This window comes from Ursus maritimus, unplaced genomic scaffold, assembly GCF_017311325.1.
Source record: "Ursus maritimus isolate PB19 unplaced genomic scaffold, ASM1731132v1 scaffold_25, whole genome shotgun sequence".
In the NCBI taxonomy this organism is placed as follows: Eukaryota; Metazoa; Chordata; class Mammalia; order Carnivora; family Ursidae; genus Ursus; species Ursus maritimus.
The window spans coordinates 27,469,380-27,483,118 of NW_024425008.1; the positions used below are offsets into that span (position 1 = coordinate 27,469,380).

At 52.7% G+C, this 13,739-nt stretch overlaps 1 protein-coding gene and 1 long non-coding RNA gene across 2 annotated transcripts in view; one reads left to right on the top strand and one right to left on the bottom strand.

Moving 5' to 3' along the window:
* Positions 1 to 13,739, top strand: part of LOC103671483 — a 54,350-nt gene that overhangs the window by 31,185 nt on the left and 9,426 nt on the right. The window lies entirely within an intron of this gene.
* Positions 3,216 to 13,739, bottom strand: part of RGS6 (regulator of G protein signaling 6) — a 548,980-nt gene continuing 538,456 nt past the window's right edge. The window contains exons 19-20 of the mRNA XM_040641698.1: positions 12,672 to 12,738; positions 3,216 to 4,104 (exon numbers count right to left, since the gene is read on the bottom strand). Of these exons, the coding sequence (XP_040497632.1) occupies positions 3,938 to 4,104; positions 12,672 to 12,738 (234 nt within the window). The 3' untranslated portion in view covers positions 3,216 to 3,937. The remainder of the gene's footprint in view (positions 4,105 to 12,671; positions 12,739 to 13,739) is intronic.

Sequence of the window (13,739 nt, forward strand, 5' to 3'; positions counted from 1 at the left end):
GAGCCACACAGAGTTAGCTGGATTAGAGTGGGTTCAAGTCATTTATTTTTAGACTGTACCAGCATGTTTGGTTCTGGGGTCCAATCCCCAAATTCCAGAAAAATAAACTAATGAGAACCACATGCACTATGAGAAGGCCATTCCGACTTGTCCGTGATCATGCTGTGAGTGGGCATAGTATATAGACCAGGAGCCCTCCCTGGACAGCTGACAGCAGCTGGCTCTGAGCCCTCCTTGGGACTGGGGAGAGGGCCAAGACTGGATCATTTGGACCCTGTCCCTTTAAGGCCCGGAGCCCCTTATTGCTACATTTGCTACTTTGCTACTTGATGGCCCCTGGGTCGTGCCCAGGGGAGGACTTATCACTGGGTGGTACTAATGAGGAGGCTGCTGGCATTTGTCCTTGCCACTGTGACTATAGCACAGAACTCTTTTCAGAGGGTCTCGGGATGAGTTACGGGGGATTCATCTGGCTACTATTTAACTATGCCACATAGGGTCCTTGCTACATACTCAGCTTGGCCAACACAGCTGGAGGCCGGTGGCCCGTTATGTCCCCCCAACCCCAGGGCTTTCCAGCTTCTGGACCTTGTGGGAACACCTCCCTCCAACATATTCTGCAAGGTCCAAAGACCAACAGCCTGTTATTCTTTCCAGCGTGGGGCAAGGCTTCTTACTGGTGGCTTTTGAAGCCCATGCGTTTGGAGCACAATGGGAAGGGTGCATTTTAGGAGAAACATCAACTTCCACCAATAGCCGAAAGGCCGGCTGGGTGGCAGGCTCCGGGTTCAGGGTCGTGTTGGTGAGGTAGTTTGATCACACCGGCAATCCTGCCAGGAAAAGCGCGCCTGGAGCACGTCCCCACACGTTCACTGGTCTCAGCAACAACTCGGAGTGGTGAGCGGGGCCCTGGGGTTCTGGCCTGTACCTGACCCCTTGGCCTTGGTGGGCCCGGGGCACCGCTCAGCTGACTGCGTTTGTGGGCTGGGCCCCGCTGTGCTCCTGGGGGACAGCCACACCTGACGGTAGAACAAAGTATCACTTTCTGGAAGGGATGGAGCCCTCTCCCCAGCGAGGGAGTGCCTGTTGCTTGGGCGGAGCCCTCTGGCTGTTGCCGGCCTCCAAGTTTTCTTCTTCCCCTGAGGCACAGGTGATCTCAGTCCGATGTCCAGTGCCTGGCCCCCGCGCATCTGACTTGCTGGCTGGGTGGTCGCTTCTGCGGCTGCCCTGAAGCTTTGGCTGTGGGGCTGCCAACATGATCTGTGTCCTGGGAGCTCTCAGTGGGAAGAGTCCCGGGTCCAGAGACTGTGCCCAGTCAGGAGAGCTAAGGAAGCTTCCAGAGACAGGGAAAACTGCTTTGCTATGAAACTGCCTTCAAAAGTCTAATCTGGTTTGAAGTTTTGGCGGTGTAGACCAGGCCGATGGGGAACTGGCCAAGACCATATTTTCCACGTGTGCTTGCATTCTCAGGTCTGCACAGTACACTGACCTTGGACCGGCCAGCTGGGCAGACCAATGCCACCCCCCACCCCTCGCATTACTTGGCTTGATCTACTGGGGAGCGCATGGTGGTCACAAGACCAAGCATACCTGGTTGGGAGACGGGGTGATGATGGGGTTTATTGCTCTGAGTCTGAATGAATCTGGAGCACCCTTACCTCTATTGAGCCTGCTGGCCCACCCTTCCCTCTGGATGTCCCCAGGCCTGTTTGGAAACCTTCAGCCTATGCCGTCTCAGGGGTACAGCCCACTTGGCTCTGGGTGGGCCCTCTGGGGACCTCCAGAGGCTGGCCAAGGAGCAGCAGCCAGGAGGACTGGGGAAGCCAACCCTGCCCTGTCCACAGCCCATGGGGAGGGGCAGGAGGCAGCCAGGCCTTTGCCCTGGGTAACTGAGGGCACCGAGGCACCTGCGGTTCTAGAACTTCCTCTGCCCACATACCCTGTGCCTCGATGTCAACACAGCTTAGGGACCCTTGACAGGGAGGAGCTTCTTTGGGGTGAATGTTGGGTGCAGAAAAACTTGGGCTGTGTTTTGGTTCTGAAAGCAAGGAGATAAAAATGGGTGAAACAAGGAAAGGAAACCAAAGACCCCATAAACATGGGATAGGGCTTCTTTTCATTCACTTAATCATCAAGTAGTCACCAAGTATCTACAAGGGCCAGGACCCGTGCTGAGGTGGTGTGGAACCGGGGTGTGGAACCGGGGTGTGGAAGTGCCTGATGAGAATTCGGGTCTATATTGCCACTGCTGGAGACAACCTGAGGACCCAGTGCATGTCATCTCTCTACTCTCTACTGTACCTGGCAGACGGAGCAGCTACCGCCAGTGGGGGAAACTGAGGCATAGTGGTCAAGAGCCCACAGGGGTACTACTGTAGCCAAGTCTCCTAATGCCCCCGGTGGCCCTGCTGTGAGGGATAGAAGGCTGGTGCCCTGGGAACAGGGCCCTGGGGAATCAGACCTACGACGGCACGGACGTGGGGCTGCAAAGATGGTCACAGAGGCACCCAGGAGGCAGGGTCTGCAAACAAGCTTATGAGCCTTTGGTCACCAGCTGGTGAATTTGCCTACATGAGTAAAGAAATACCAGTGATCACTTTTTTTTTTTTTTGCTTCTATGTTTGCTGTTTATACACTCCCCAGGGAAAATTTTCACCTATGGCCAAAAATAGATCGAAGGAGGCTAGTTCTAGCAGGTGGAGTGAGTGTCTGAATTCAAAAGCATGTTGCTTAATACCGCTCCGCCTGTGGGCTCACGGGCGTCACGATGGTGACAGTGACAATGAGGAGAGTAACAGCTACCGTTTGCAGAGCCCCTACTACGCGCCAGGCACCTGACTCGGTGCTTTACATACATTACCTCACGGCCGATTGGCAGATAGTCATTTTGACTCACACATGGAGCACAAGCGGATTTTTTGCAGGTTTTGCTTTGTGTCTGCTTTTTCCCTTTGGACCAACTCTGTTTAGCGGGTGCCTTTGCTGGGCTGTCAGAGAAGCATCTGGCCCTGGCCTAGGCCCTCTGTAGCAGGGTCAGCCCCCACTTCAGACGCACCTGAGACCTGGCCCAGCAGGGGCCCGGCCAAGCCCGTCAGGATGCACAATGTGGGCCACAGCCACCAGCTGTGTGACCCAGCCACCTCCCCCCACCCCGGGGGCCGGGAGTGCTCCCAGCTTCCACGGGGGCTGCCGGAGGGGAGGATCCCAGTGGCCCCTGAGTTCATGGCCATGTTTATTTTGAGTAAAACACGAGGGAACAAGCCAAGGAGAAGGGGCAAAAACAGAGTAAGTTAGGAAATAATATATGTTTAAAAAGATGGTCAGAACCTCCACGGCTGTCAAGCTATAAGCTCGTTCATGGACACCGGTGCTTCCTCTGGTGGGGGACCCTTGAGGCATGTGACAGGACCCCAGGGCAGCCCCACGCCCGTGGGGACCTCTTGGAAAGCTGGCCTCCAGCAGGCTAAAAGAACGGGTGGTCTCGCAATTGGCGAGGTTGCTCAGCACTGTCGCCACGACAGGGACATGTCGTGCCTTACACAGACACGGGCGAGGCAGGGGGCCGTCGGGACACAGTGGCTGTCACTATGGGGGGTGCGGTGGGTGCACCAGAGCCGGTGGGGAGGCGGGGTATAATACTGGATGTGCTCAGGGCCAGGCGGTCCCTCTCGCGTGATCCCCCAGACAGAGGGAAGAGTGGCGGGAATCAGATTATAATCTCAAGTGATGGTCACGACAGGAGCTCCACGAGGTGGTGTGCCCCGAACGAGCTAGGGCCCGGGGCCTCCTCGAGAACAGGGTGTCGACGCACGACTGTACAAGGAAGAGAGGGCTGTAAACAGGGCCTCTGCAGGGCCGACCCCAGGCGCTGTGGACTTGCTCTCTATGGTGTCCCCGGTCACCCACCGAGTCTCCCCTCTGCTGCCCGTCCTCGCCCTCACTCCTTCTCTTTCACAGTGACCAGGTCTCCCCGTAGGGAGACTCTGTCCGTGGAGGTGGAACGCCGCCGCCTGCCCGTGGGGTCGTCGGGCTCGGGCCCTGCGGGGGGAACCGTCAGGAGGACTGCATCAGGCCGGTGAGGCGCTTGCCCGCCAGCGACTTTCCCTGCAGAGACAGGCGACAGAGTTGGCACGCACAGGTGCGCACACGGGGGCGCGCGCGCGCACACACACACACACACAGCGACAGAGACAGAGCCAGAGCCAGACAGGTGAATCACTGCTGCATGAACCACAGAGGCCAAACGCCTTCGCTAGCTGACCCTGCTGATCCCTGGGTTCGGGAGCCTTGACTGCAGACGGTTGGAACAACCAGGGCTCTGGGGCAGGGGGTGGGGGGAGTGAAGGTGTGTGGCTGGTCCTCTCTTTGGGGTGTGGGAATTTTACTTACCCCCAAGCCAGGCATTTTCACTCTTAGGTAGAATGTCTCTTACTGCTTGTGGGCTGCCCCTGAGCTTGATTTTATTCAAGCGAGGAAGGAAAAGGTGGACTGGGGAGTAGTAAGATCAGGGAGGGTGGGTTGACCCGCACAGGTGACGGCTGAAGATCTGGGTGACTAGAAGCGAATGGATGAACTAGCCCTAAGAGGGCAGGAGATGTGGGCATGCAGAAGACTAGGATCCTGTCTGAAAGGCAGGACTGAACCCTCCTTGGGAGAGACACACAGGCTTGGCGAAGTGTCGATGAGCGGGCCTGAGACAGTGGAAATACAGGGACCTGCGTCAAGGCTCGGAGCCTGGGCTGGTGAGCGGGTGCCACCGCAGGCCCCAGGGCAGGGCGCTCCTGTCACATCCCGTCCTGTGTTCCTGGCTCCCCGCGTGTGGTACCCAGGGGCTGAGTCTGATGACTCCACATCGGGACATGAACAAACCCTTCACTTGCCACCCGTGAAGCAGGTCTTGAGAATGAAAAGAACTGAACTGGACCGTGAGGCCTGGCGCATGAGGCACCGAGATCCCGGGAGAGGCCAGTGACTCCTGAGCCTGGGAGGAGGTGGCTGAAGAGCCTCCGATGTGGGATCGGGCACCTCAAGGGGGGAGGAGGAGGATGACCGAGGCGCCGTTGTTTTGCTGATTTCCCTTGACGCAGTCTGTGCCCATTCTCTGCTCACCCTCTAAAGAAATCCAGAGCATCGGACAGGGGTCTAGAGGAGAGTGTGGCTGGACCTGAGCAGATTGATCATTGTGTCTGAGAAAATACTCAAAACCCATGCTATTGTTGACAGCCGGTCAACACCACCATCGCCATCTGCAAAGGGGAGCACGTGGTCCTCATCGGCATGGGCTGCGGTGTTTGGGAGTGAGGGACGGCGAGGGCCAGCGGCCCCTCATGTTCATTTCCAAGTAGCACAGGTGTGGGGGCTCATCTTGTTTACTGGGCTTGGCTGCGTGCAAGCTGGATGTAATTAAAAAAAATTGATCAGGTTTGTGAAGCCTGGTAGAGTACTCAATAAACCGGCTGATAGATGAATTGATGGATAATGGGTAGATCTAGTAAATGAACAAGGGCTGTGAGTTTGCTGGATGAAAGACAATGTGTCATCTGCCTTAGCTCTCCGTAGAGGGACATGCCAGCTTGACTTTGAGAATTCCAGTGGCATGCATGGGAGCTTGTCCAGAAACGGAACTGCCCTCGGGAGCTATTGGAAAGTCTGCATCTGACATCCCCCTGCTCTTTTTCCCTTTTATTTCACTCCTCATTTCACTAGCGAGACAAAACTTCATTTTTTCTCCCGTTTTACACACACACACACACACACACACACACACAATCTCCCCATCAGCAACCTTATCTGAATCTTCACATCCACTAAACTTAGCCTGCCGCAGGATACATTTATACCAGGGTAAGGATTTTTTAATCAGATTTTTTTTAATCCTAGGGGGTTACAGTGCCAGTCTTTGCAAATCACTAAAAGCAAGGTGGCTACTCCTCTGTGAGAGTGGGTTAGGTAGGACAAAAGCTCGCAGCTGGCAGAGGCTGCCCTTCAAGGACTTTCTCCAGCCCTGGATTCTAAGGCACACACATGGCTGGTGCTCTCCTTGACTGCCCTTTCTTAGATGGAGCTTGAGGCATTTGTCATCCTGTCGGTTCACCTGGGATCATGCCTTCTTGATGCAGGCCTGAAGGCAGGAAGCATGGGGATGTGTGTGAGGCCCTCTCGGGGGAAATGTGGAGCTGATGAGTCTAGGGGCCTCCTGGTCCAAGAGTTCTAACAAACCTCCCCCAGCTCCTTCATCCATGTCCATCCCTGCTCATGCGAAAGGCACTGTGGGATTTTGCTTGCCTCTCGGTGCCCCTTATTGTTGCAGTAACCACACAAAAAATACTGGCTCCTCCCCTTCTCCTTCTGTCCCTTTTCCACCAAGGCAACAAATTACATCTTGTGTCACCAAATATATATGTTTTGGTTTTGCCATACGTGGTATTCGGGCTCTGACTGAGCTGGCAGATGTGAAAAAAAATCACTAAAGCTCCTGAATAATAGTCTATGTTAAGAGCCCAGAAACAAAGAAGGTGAGGTTTACCAGGCATCCAAACCCTCATTATGGCTTCTTCCTCATTAGTGAGGTCATTTTGGCTGGAGAGGAGGCTGTAGGTTGAGGGAGGTTGAAGATTCTATATCTGGATTATTATGGGACTGTCTATCTGTTTTAGGTGCCTTTCGCCCCGAGGTCCCCCACCCTCCACCCCTCCCTGTTCTGTAGAAGGGGCTGGGCTGGGCTTGGAGGCGCTAATTAATCTTTTCCTTCATGAGTCCTGGAGCTCGCCTCATAGCTCTGACTCCAAGGACCTGTGGCCAGCCGTCAATGCCTTCCCCTCCCCTTCCCCCCCAGCCGCTTGCATGTCTCAGGACTTCAGAGGCCAGCCTAGAGAACTTGCCCTGAGATTGTTCCCAGTCTCTCAGCAATCCAGGTGGTGTTCCTTGGCATTTTTCTCTCCCTCCCCCCACCCCTGCACACACACATTTTTCAAATGCCAGTTCTGCTGCTAAAGGAGGTCGTGAGGTTTCAGGTCCGCTTAGGGGGCAGCTCAGTCCAACTGCAATCTGTCCGCTACTCAGTGACCTCCCGGGTGGGGTTGGAAGGCGGTTATTCATGCAGGACACAGGCATGGCGAGATGCCTGGCCTCGGGCTTTGGGGAAGAAATCCTGCAATCACACTGGCTCAGCAGCTGCCTCTCTTCTGAAGAGCTGAGGCTCCTGTAATTTTCAGGGATCAAAGTGAAATCTGACAGCAGAGGCTACCTGTGTTCAGAGATGAGCTGCCCCAAGGTCTATGCTGCTAGGGGCTTGCTGGGAGCCCCTGAGCTATCTGCTCTGTCCAGAGAGAGGAGAGCTCCTGCCCGGCACCCTCTCGGGCTCTTTCCTCCCTCTTCTTCACCCCCTTCCCTGCCTCAATCGGACGATCCTGTAGGAAACACTTATAGGGGAGTGGTAATTCTACTTCTGCCCGGCATCTTACATAGTTACAGGGGAAGCCATTTTCTCCGGGTGTGAATGTGTGATGTTCCCCAGTGCCGGTCAGTTGGGAATGGATCATGGTGCCAGGAAACTGCAGCCAGCTCAGCCTGAGGCCTTGGCGTAGCTGAGCAAAGCAGCTGAAGGTGGTTGAAAACGCTATTAGCAGGCAGCCTTTGTCCAAGTGAAAAAACACACAGTGATTAAGAACTGAACTGCAGAAGGTACATTCCAGAGACACCAAAGCTTTGCATACAGACAAAGTGCTTTTCACCTTTGAGACATTTGGCAAACTTAATCCAAGAGAATCGGGATCCTTCTATTTCATGGACTGGGTTCACAAACGTCCACCCTCCACCCTGACTAATCATTTCAGCTCTGTGGCCATCTTGATGGCTAGAAGCCTGGAAGAAGGTGGTCATGGAATCCTTTGTTTCTAAAAGGAAATGCACAAAAGGAATGGCTCCCTTTTGTGCAGTGCTTTAAGAAAAATCAACATGCTGCTTGACATGCTGTGGCCCTGTGCATTGCACTTTCAGATATTAATCAACAAAGCATGCACAATCCGGGTTACCAAGAGCTTTCACCACTTACTTACCTGGAACACTGGTGCTACACTCTTTGGCAGGGAGGAGGGCTGTTTCTCAGAAAGTAACCCTGGGGGTTAGGTGGCATATTGGGGACAGCAGAGCCAAGCACTAGGGAGTCAGGCAGGACCCTTTTCACTGCTTAGGGAGTAAAGACATCTGACCTGTTGATGAGACTCTCAAGCTGATTTGCCCAGATCACCTAAGACCAAAGTTACAGATCTCAGGTCCATCAAGTCTAAATCCATGTTACTATGGGGATAGAAATCAACTGTGGTTGCCTCTGGAGGAGAAGGATGGACTTGATTGGAAAGTGGCATGAGGGAACTTTCCAGGATCATGGGGTGTAGGGGACACTGGTGCATAGATTTGTTAAATTCATCGAACCACACATTTTAGATCTGTTCATTTTGCTATGCGTAATTACACCTCAAAAGAAAAAAAGAAGATTGGGGGAAAAAATCCAGCTATCACATCTCTGCTTTGAAATTTGCCACTCCATACCCTTTTTCAGTTGCCGGTCCATGACTCTGCCTTTTGGCTCAATCTGGTGCTTCCTACTTCAGTGTAGGAGAGACCCGGTTCCTCTGCTAGAGGAACGGGAGCTTGCCGTGGCCCCAATTTGGAGCACTGTGTCTAGTGCTCTGATCCAAACTGACCACCTCGTCATGATACAGGTGTTTTCATCCTTGCTAATGAGCATAATGTTCTGCTGAATGCGGCTCACCAAATGATCTCAGGAGGCAAGAAGTGGGAGGCTCCAGAGACGAGCTGTCCTCTCAAGGAGACTGAAGGTCACCCATGGGTAGGCGATGCTCAGGTTCATAAATGATGAGTGGGCATGCGATCACAGGCCTGGGGGGCCTTGCTGAGGACAGCACTCGGGAGCCTAAGAGCCAGGTGGAAAGGTAAGGGTCGTGGCTTTGGTTTGGCAGGAGGGGAGAAGTCAAGAACCTGCCTGACTTCATCGGTGACTTCTCTGGAGGTTGGTGCCCCCTGGCGCCCCTTCTCCACTGAGCACAACAAAGGGAATGATTTCAAAAGGGCGTATAAGGGATTCTGTGACATCTCCTTTCTCAATGATGTTTCAAACTGGGGAGAGAGTGCCACTTGCTTGGGGTGGTGTAGGGGTTTCCGAAGTCGGCCGAGGATTGGCAGGCATGTCCATACTTAATACAGAAGAGTTTCAAAAAACTTCTCAACTCTCCATCTCTCATCAGCTCGCCTTCTGTTGAACTTCATGGCAAGGTGGGGCAGATGAAAGGGGAAAATCCGGTCTTGGGACTAGCCAAAGATCACACGTTGCGAATCCACAGCAGGGCTAGGCCGGAGCTGCAAAGGGAGGAGGGGAGGGGGCTTCCAGCTTCCTCACTCCTCCGCAGTCTGGGGCTGGAGCCTGGGGCGAGACCCATTCCTGGGGTCTGTATTATTCCTGGGTCCTTACAGAGCTTTCTTATCTCTCTCAGGAGCTGAAGGCCATTTTATTTGGCTTTAAAATATTCTATTTGACTTTTAAAAATAAGATGCCACGAACATAAAACAACGCTCAAGTAAAAAAAAAAAATCAAGAAATTGGTGAAAATTGAATTAATAGTAAAAAAAATTCACTGGCCGAAGAATTAATATTCATTCATGTACATTTAAATTTGTTAAAAATAAGGAATATGATAATAAAAATAATGGATTCTTTTGAAACAGGTTTAAACAACTGGATTTTGCCATGTAAATGGTGGGTCTATGGAATCTACCAGTAGTCATATTTTCTGAAAGCAATTCCCATAAATGGTCACTGGGACTCTTACCAGTTTCAGAAACCTTACTCTAGCTTATATTAGCAGCTACCAGTGCTTTTGTTTTTTTCTTAAAAAAAAAAATTTTTTTTTTTTTTTAAATTTAGAAAAGGTGAGTTGCCAGCACTCCTAACTATACTAAATGTGAAAGGACCAACCTACCTCATGATCTATCTCCAAGGGACTTTCTCTTTGAATTTCTTATCCCTTCTCAAGTGCCTTCCTCTTCAGTTAGCACAGACCTTGATGGTGACAGGGTGGGGATGGGCCCATTACCAGACGTGCAGGTTAGCTACTGAGGACAGTTCCTAATAGCCACCTGTCAATCGAACATTGAACAACTCTCGTGTGTCAAACACACCAGGCATTTTACAGACACTTGTGTTAATGTCCACACCCTCCTTGCCAGTTTAAAATCTTAGGACATCTTAGGTTAAAGTCTTAGGATATATTATGTCAGGATAGATGAAGAAACAGGCTCAAATAAAGCGTGAGTCCCTTGCCTGTGAGCACACAGCTAGTCAATGGCAGAGCTAAGTGGGTCAGCCTTCATGAGCCATACGCTTTCTACTTTGTATGTGGCCGTCACTCTCAAGGAAGGAGGCAGAGGAGATGCTCAGAGACTAATGACTCCTCCATGCCCATCTCCACTAGGCAACCTCTTTGGGTATCCCAGGGAGATCTTCTCAACCTCACTGAGAAGGAAGCTTCCACCCCTGGACGTGCCTGAGACCATCTCGAGCATTTCTGCTCTGCCTGACGTTCTTCCCCTCCACACATTTTGTTCTCTTGAGAGAGAAGGCACCACCTTCTGGCTGGCAAGCCTGGCAAAGTGAGACTGGCTACTGCACCGAACCGGGGCACCTGTCACCACGGCTTGGGGCACAGGGCTTTAAGTTGCACCTGCTGGACAGGCCAGGTGAAGCTACCACTTCTGTTTGTGCTCTCATGTTATTGGTGCTGATGCCTCTAGGGTCTCCATAGCAACTGTCCCAGGGAGGAGAGAAGCAGGTGTAATGTTTACCTTTCTAAGGAGGGGCAGGCAGAGCTGCCTTACTCTAACTAGAACCAATTCCAATTAGAACCAAGTGCTTAAATCAGGGTGTCCCAGTCAGGCTGGGGAAGCCCTCTGTGGCCTCTGTGGCTGGTGTTCCTGGCCTTCTGACTCCTGCCTTCCATCAGGCTCATCACTTATGGGGCTCTTTGCAACGGCCAGCCTCTGCCTGTTCATTTTGGTGGGTGGGGGGAGAGCTTCCTCCATGGTCCCCCAGCTATGCAAGGACAAATCTGGAACCAGGCAGGCATGCCAGGAGTGACAAGGGGAGAGCAGCTGTGCCCTATGCTGGTGGCACGATGCCCAGGCACAGAGTCCTCAGCTTCCTTCCCAAGCTGTGCCTTTCCACCTTGCCTGTGTTCTTCCTGTGCAGGGCAAATGGTCCCCCTTTCATATCGGATCTCCATCTCTCCTTCCTCTGGTTCTGACCGAACAACCCGGTGCTCTCTGTATACTCAGCTTGCAGGGAAGCTCTTGGTGGGTTCAGGAGTGGAGTGGAGGTGGGCCTTTCACTCGCGAGGCCCGTCGGTAGCAGGCCTTCCTGTAGCCCATGCAATGCCTTCCTCTTCCCCTGTTCCTCCTTCTCCTCCCCAGATGTACTTTAGAATCTTAGCTCTGGGTCACTCTAAATTGGCAAAGGTCAAAAGACTCAAGGAAACAGGGACATGGCTGGGTTGCTACTAGCAACAACGTGATGCTTTTCTCCAAGTAGGACGTTCAAGTGACCCTTGGCCATGGCTCCAGAGGAGAGTGCCACTGAAGTTTAGTGGAAGACACAGCAGGAGGAATCATTTGCTTGGCAGTGTGTGACACTCCTGCACAAACATGGGGACACTAACTCCGCCTCCCAAGGGCACCTCTCATCTCCTACACACATGTTTACCCAAAACTCATCCATAAGTTGGGGTCCGTGGTTAAGCCAGCTGCCAAAGCAGAGCCTAGAAGGCACAGGCAGTCAACATGGGGACTGCCCCCCACCGCCCCAAAGCGTAATTTTTCCATCAATGTCCATGTCCATTTGGACACAAATGCGAAGGAAGTCGGCTTATTTCTCTTTCTTTCCTACCACCAGGAACACACTGCAGTGGGCATTTGTCACATGTGTATTTCTATCTGAAACAGTGCAGCAGGGGACGGGTCAAGCAGCATTTTCAAAGATCTCTCAATAGAAACTTGGGTTGATGGAACTCCCATCCACTGGAAATTTCTTCCCTACAGACCCTTTTTACATGTTGCTGCAATGCTTTTGGTGCCCAGGGGACAGAGGATATGTGCTTGCCCAGCCTTCTTCTCCCCTGATGGTCCGGTACATAGAAATGTGAGATTTCCAAGTTTCCTGCAGGACTTGGCCCTGGGCCACAGAGGAAGGGTTATAGAACTATAAGCCTAAGGATGCTGCTTTTGGATTTAAAAGAATCACCAAATGTAGTGAGCATTTCTGTCCTGTTCTCCTAGGGCCCCAGGAGAAGCGATCGGTACCTAAAGACATTATTTGCACATTGCTTCTGGGACAAGGGACTTGTATCTTAGCATCGTTTCTGGACCCCTGGCTCCTTGCCTCTTAGGAAGAAAAAAACTACGGGTACAAAAAATGGGCAGAAAAATGGAGACACCAAAAACTAGGTGCTGCTGACTGTTCCTGGAACGAGGCTGTGGGAATGAGAGTGATAGGCAGAGACAAGGCCACGGACAAACAGATCACCTCTTCCGGATTTTGGAGCACCTTCTGTGCAGAAGGATCCCAAAAAAGGTTAGAGAGTGCGGACGCCGGGATCACTCACCCACTGCTGGAAGGAAGCCACCTCGGGGGTGAAACGCAGCGGCCATTCTGACTCTGCGCCAGCAGCACTAGGCAATTGTGTTTTTAGGAAGGGAAGTGAAGAATAACTTATCCAGCTGAAACCATGAATACCTGCGGCTTTCGGGGTGCCCCTGCCCAAACATGCGCCCAGCTGCCGCGGGTATGCAACGCATGCGCAGAGGCCCATGCAAGTCTGCAGCGTATGTTACTCACGTCCCATGCACCGAACACAGAGGCGCAGGCCAGGCCGGCAGCGCATGCACCTGTCCGGACAGCCGTGCACGCGTCCATGTGTGAGGAGTTCACAGAAGCATCTCATGCAAGCTGCACAAGCAACCATGTGATTGGCTGCAGAGCTTTATATCAGGCCCCTCAAATGCCAATCGTTGACCAATACTGCAAACTTAAAGCATTTACTTTAAGATACATATAGAAAACCTGAATTCTCCCCCAGAAGAAGCCATTCGTGTCAGTGGAAATGGCCTCCCTGCTTCTGTTTCCGTCAATGCTACAAGCAAGAGAAGCATGTACCCCAGGGATCTGCTTTAGGAGGGATTTCCAAGCATCCCCTGCCACTTGCTTCTGACTCCTCCGACAACCCCACTTTGTAGTGTGTGGCTAAAAAAAATACAAGCCTTTGTTTATCTGGCAGATGGAGCAGCCAGACTCGGTGAGGTTGTATCGCTCCGGGTGGCTGCAGGCAGGCAGACAGCTGAGAGGTGAGGGTTTCTGGGAAAGAGGCTTCTGTCGAGCAGAGTGTTGCCTCTGAAGGACTGCATTTCACGCTCTTATCATGGGGAGAACCACTTCTGATCTGTGTCTGGAAGCAGGCGGTGTCTCAGGGTTGTGCACCTCGGTGGTGGGGGAGGGGGGCGGCAAATGCCAGATCCTGACAACGTATGCAACTTTTTCTAGGTGGCTCTCCCCACTCCCAGCACCACGCAGCTCTCACGGCCTCCTGGGACGTGCTTGGGGCCCCAAGAACCTGACCACAGGGCAGAAGCTGGCCTGCCAGTCACCTCGGTCCCTCCGTTCCCAGAAAAATCAG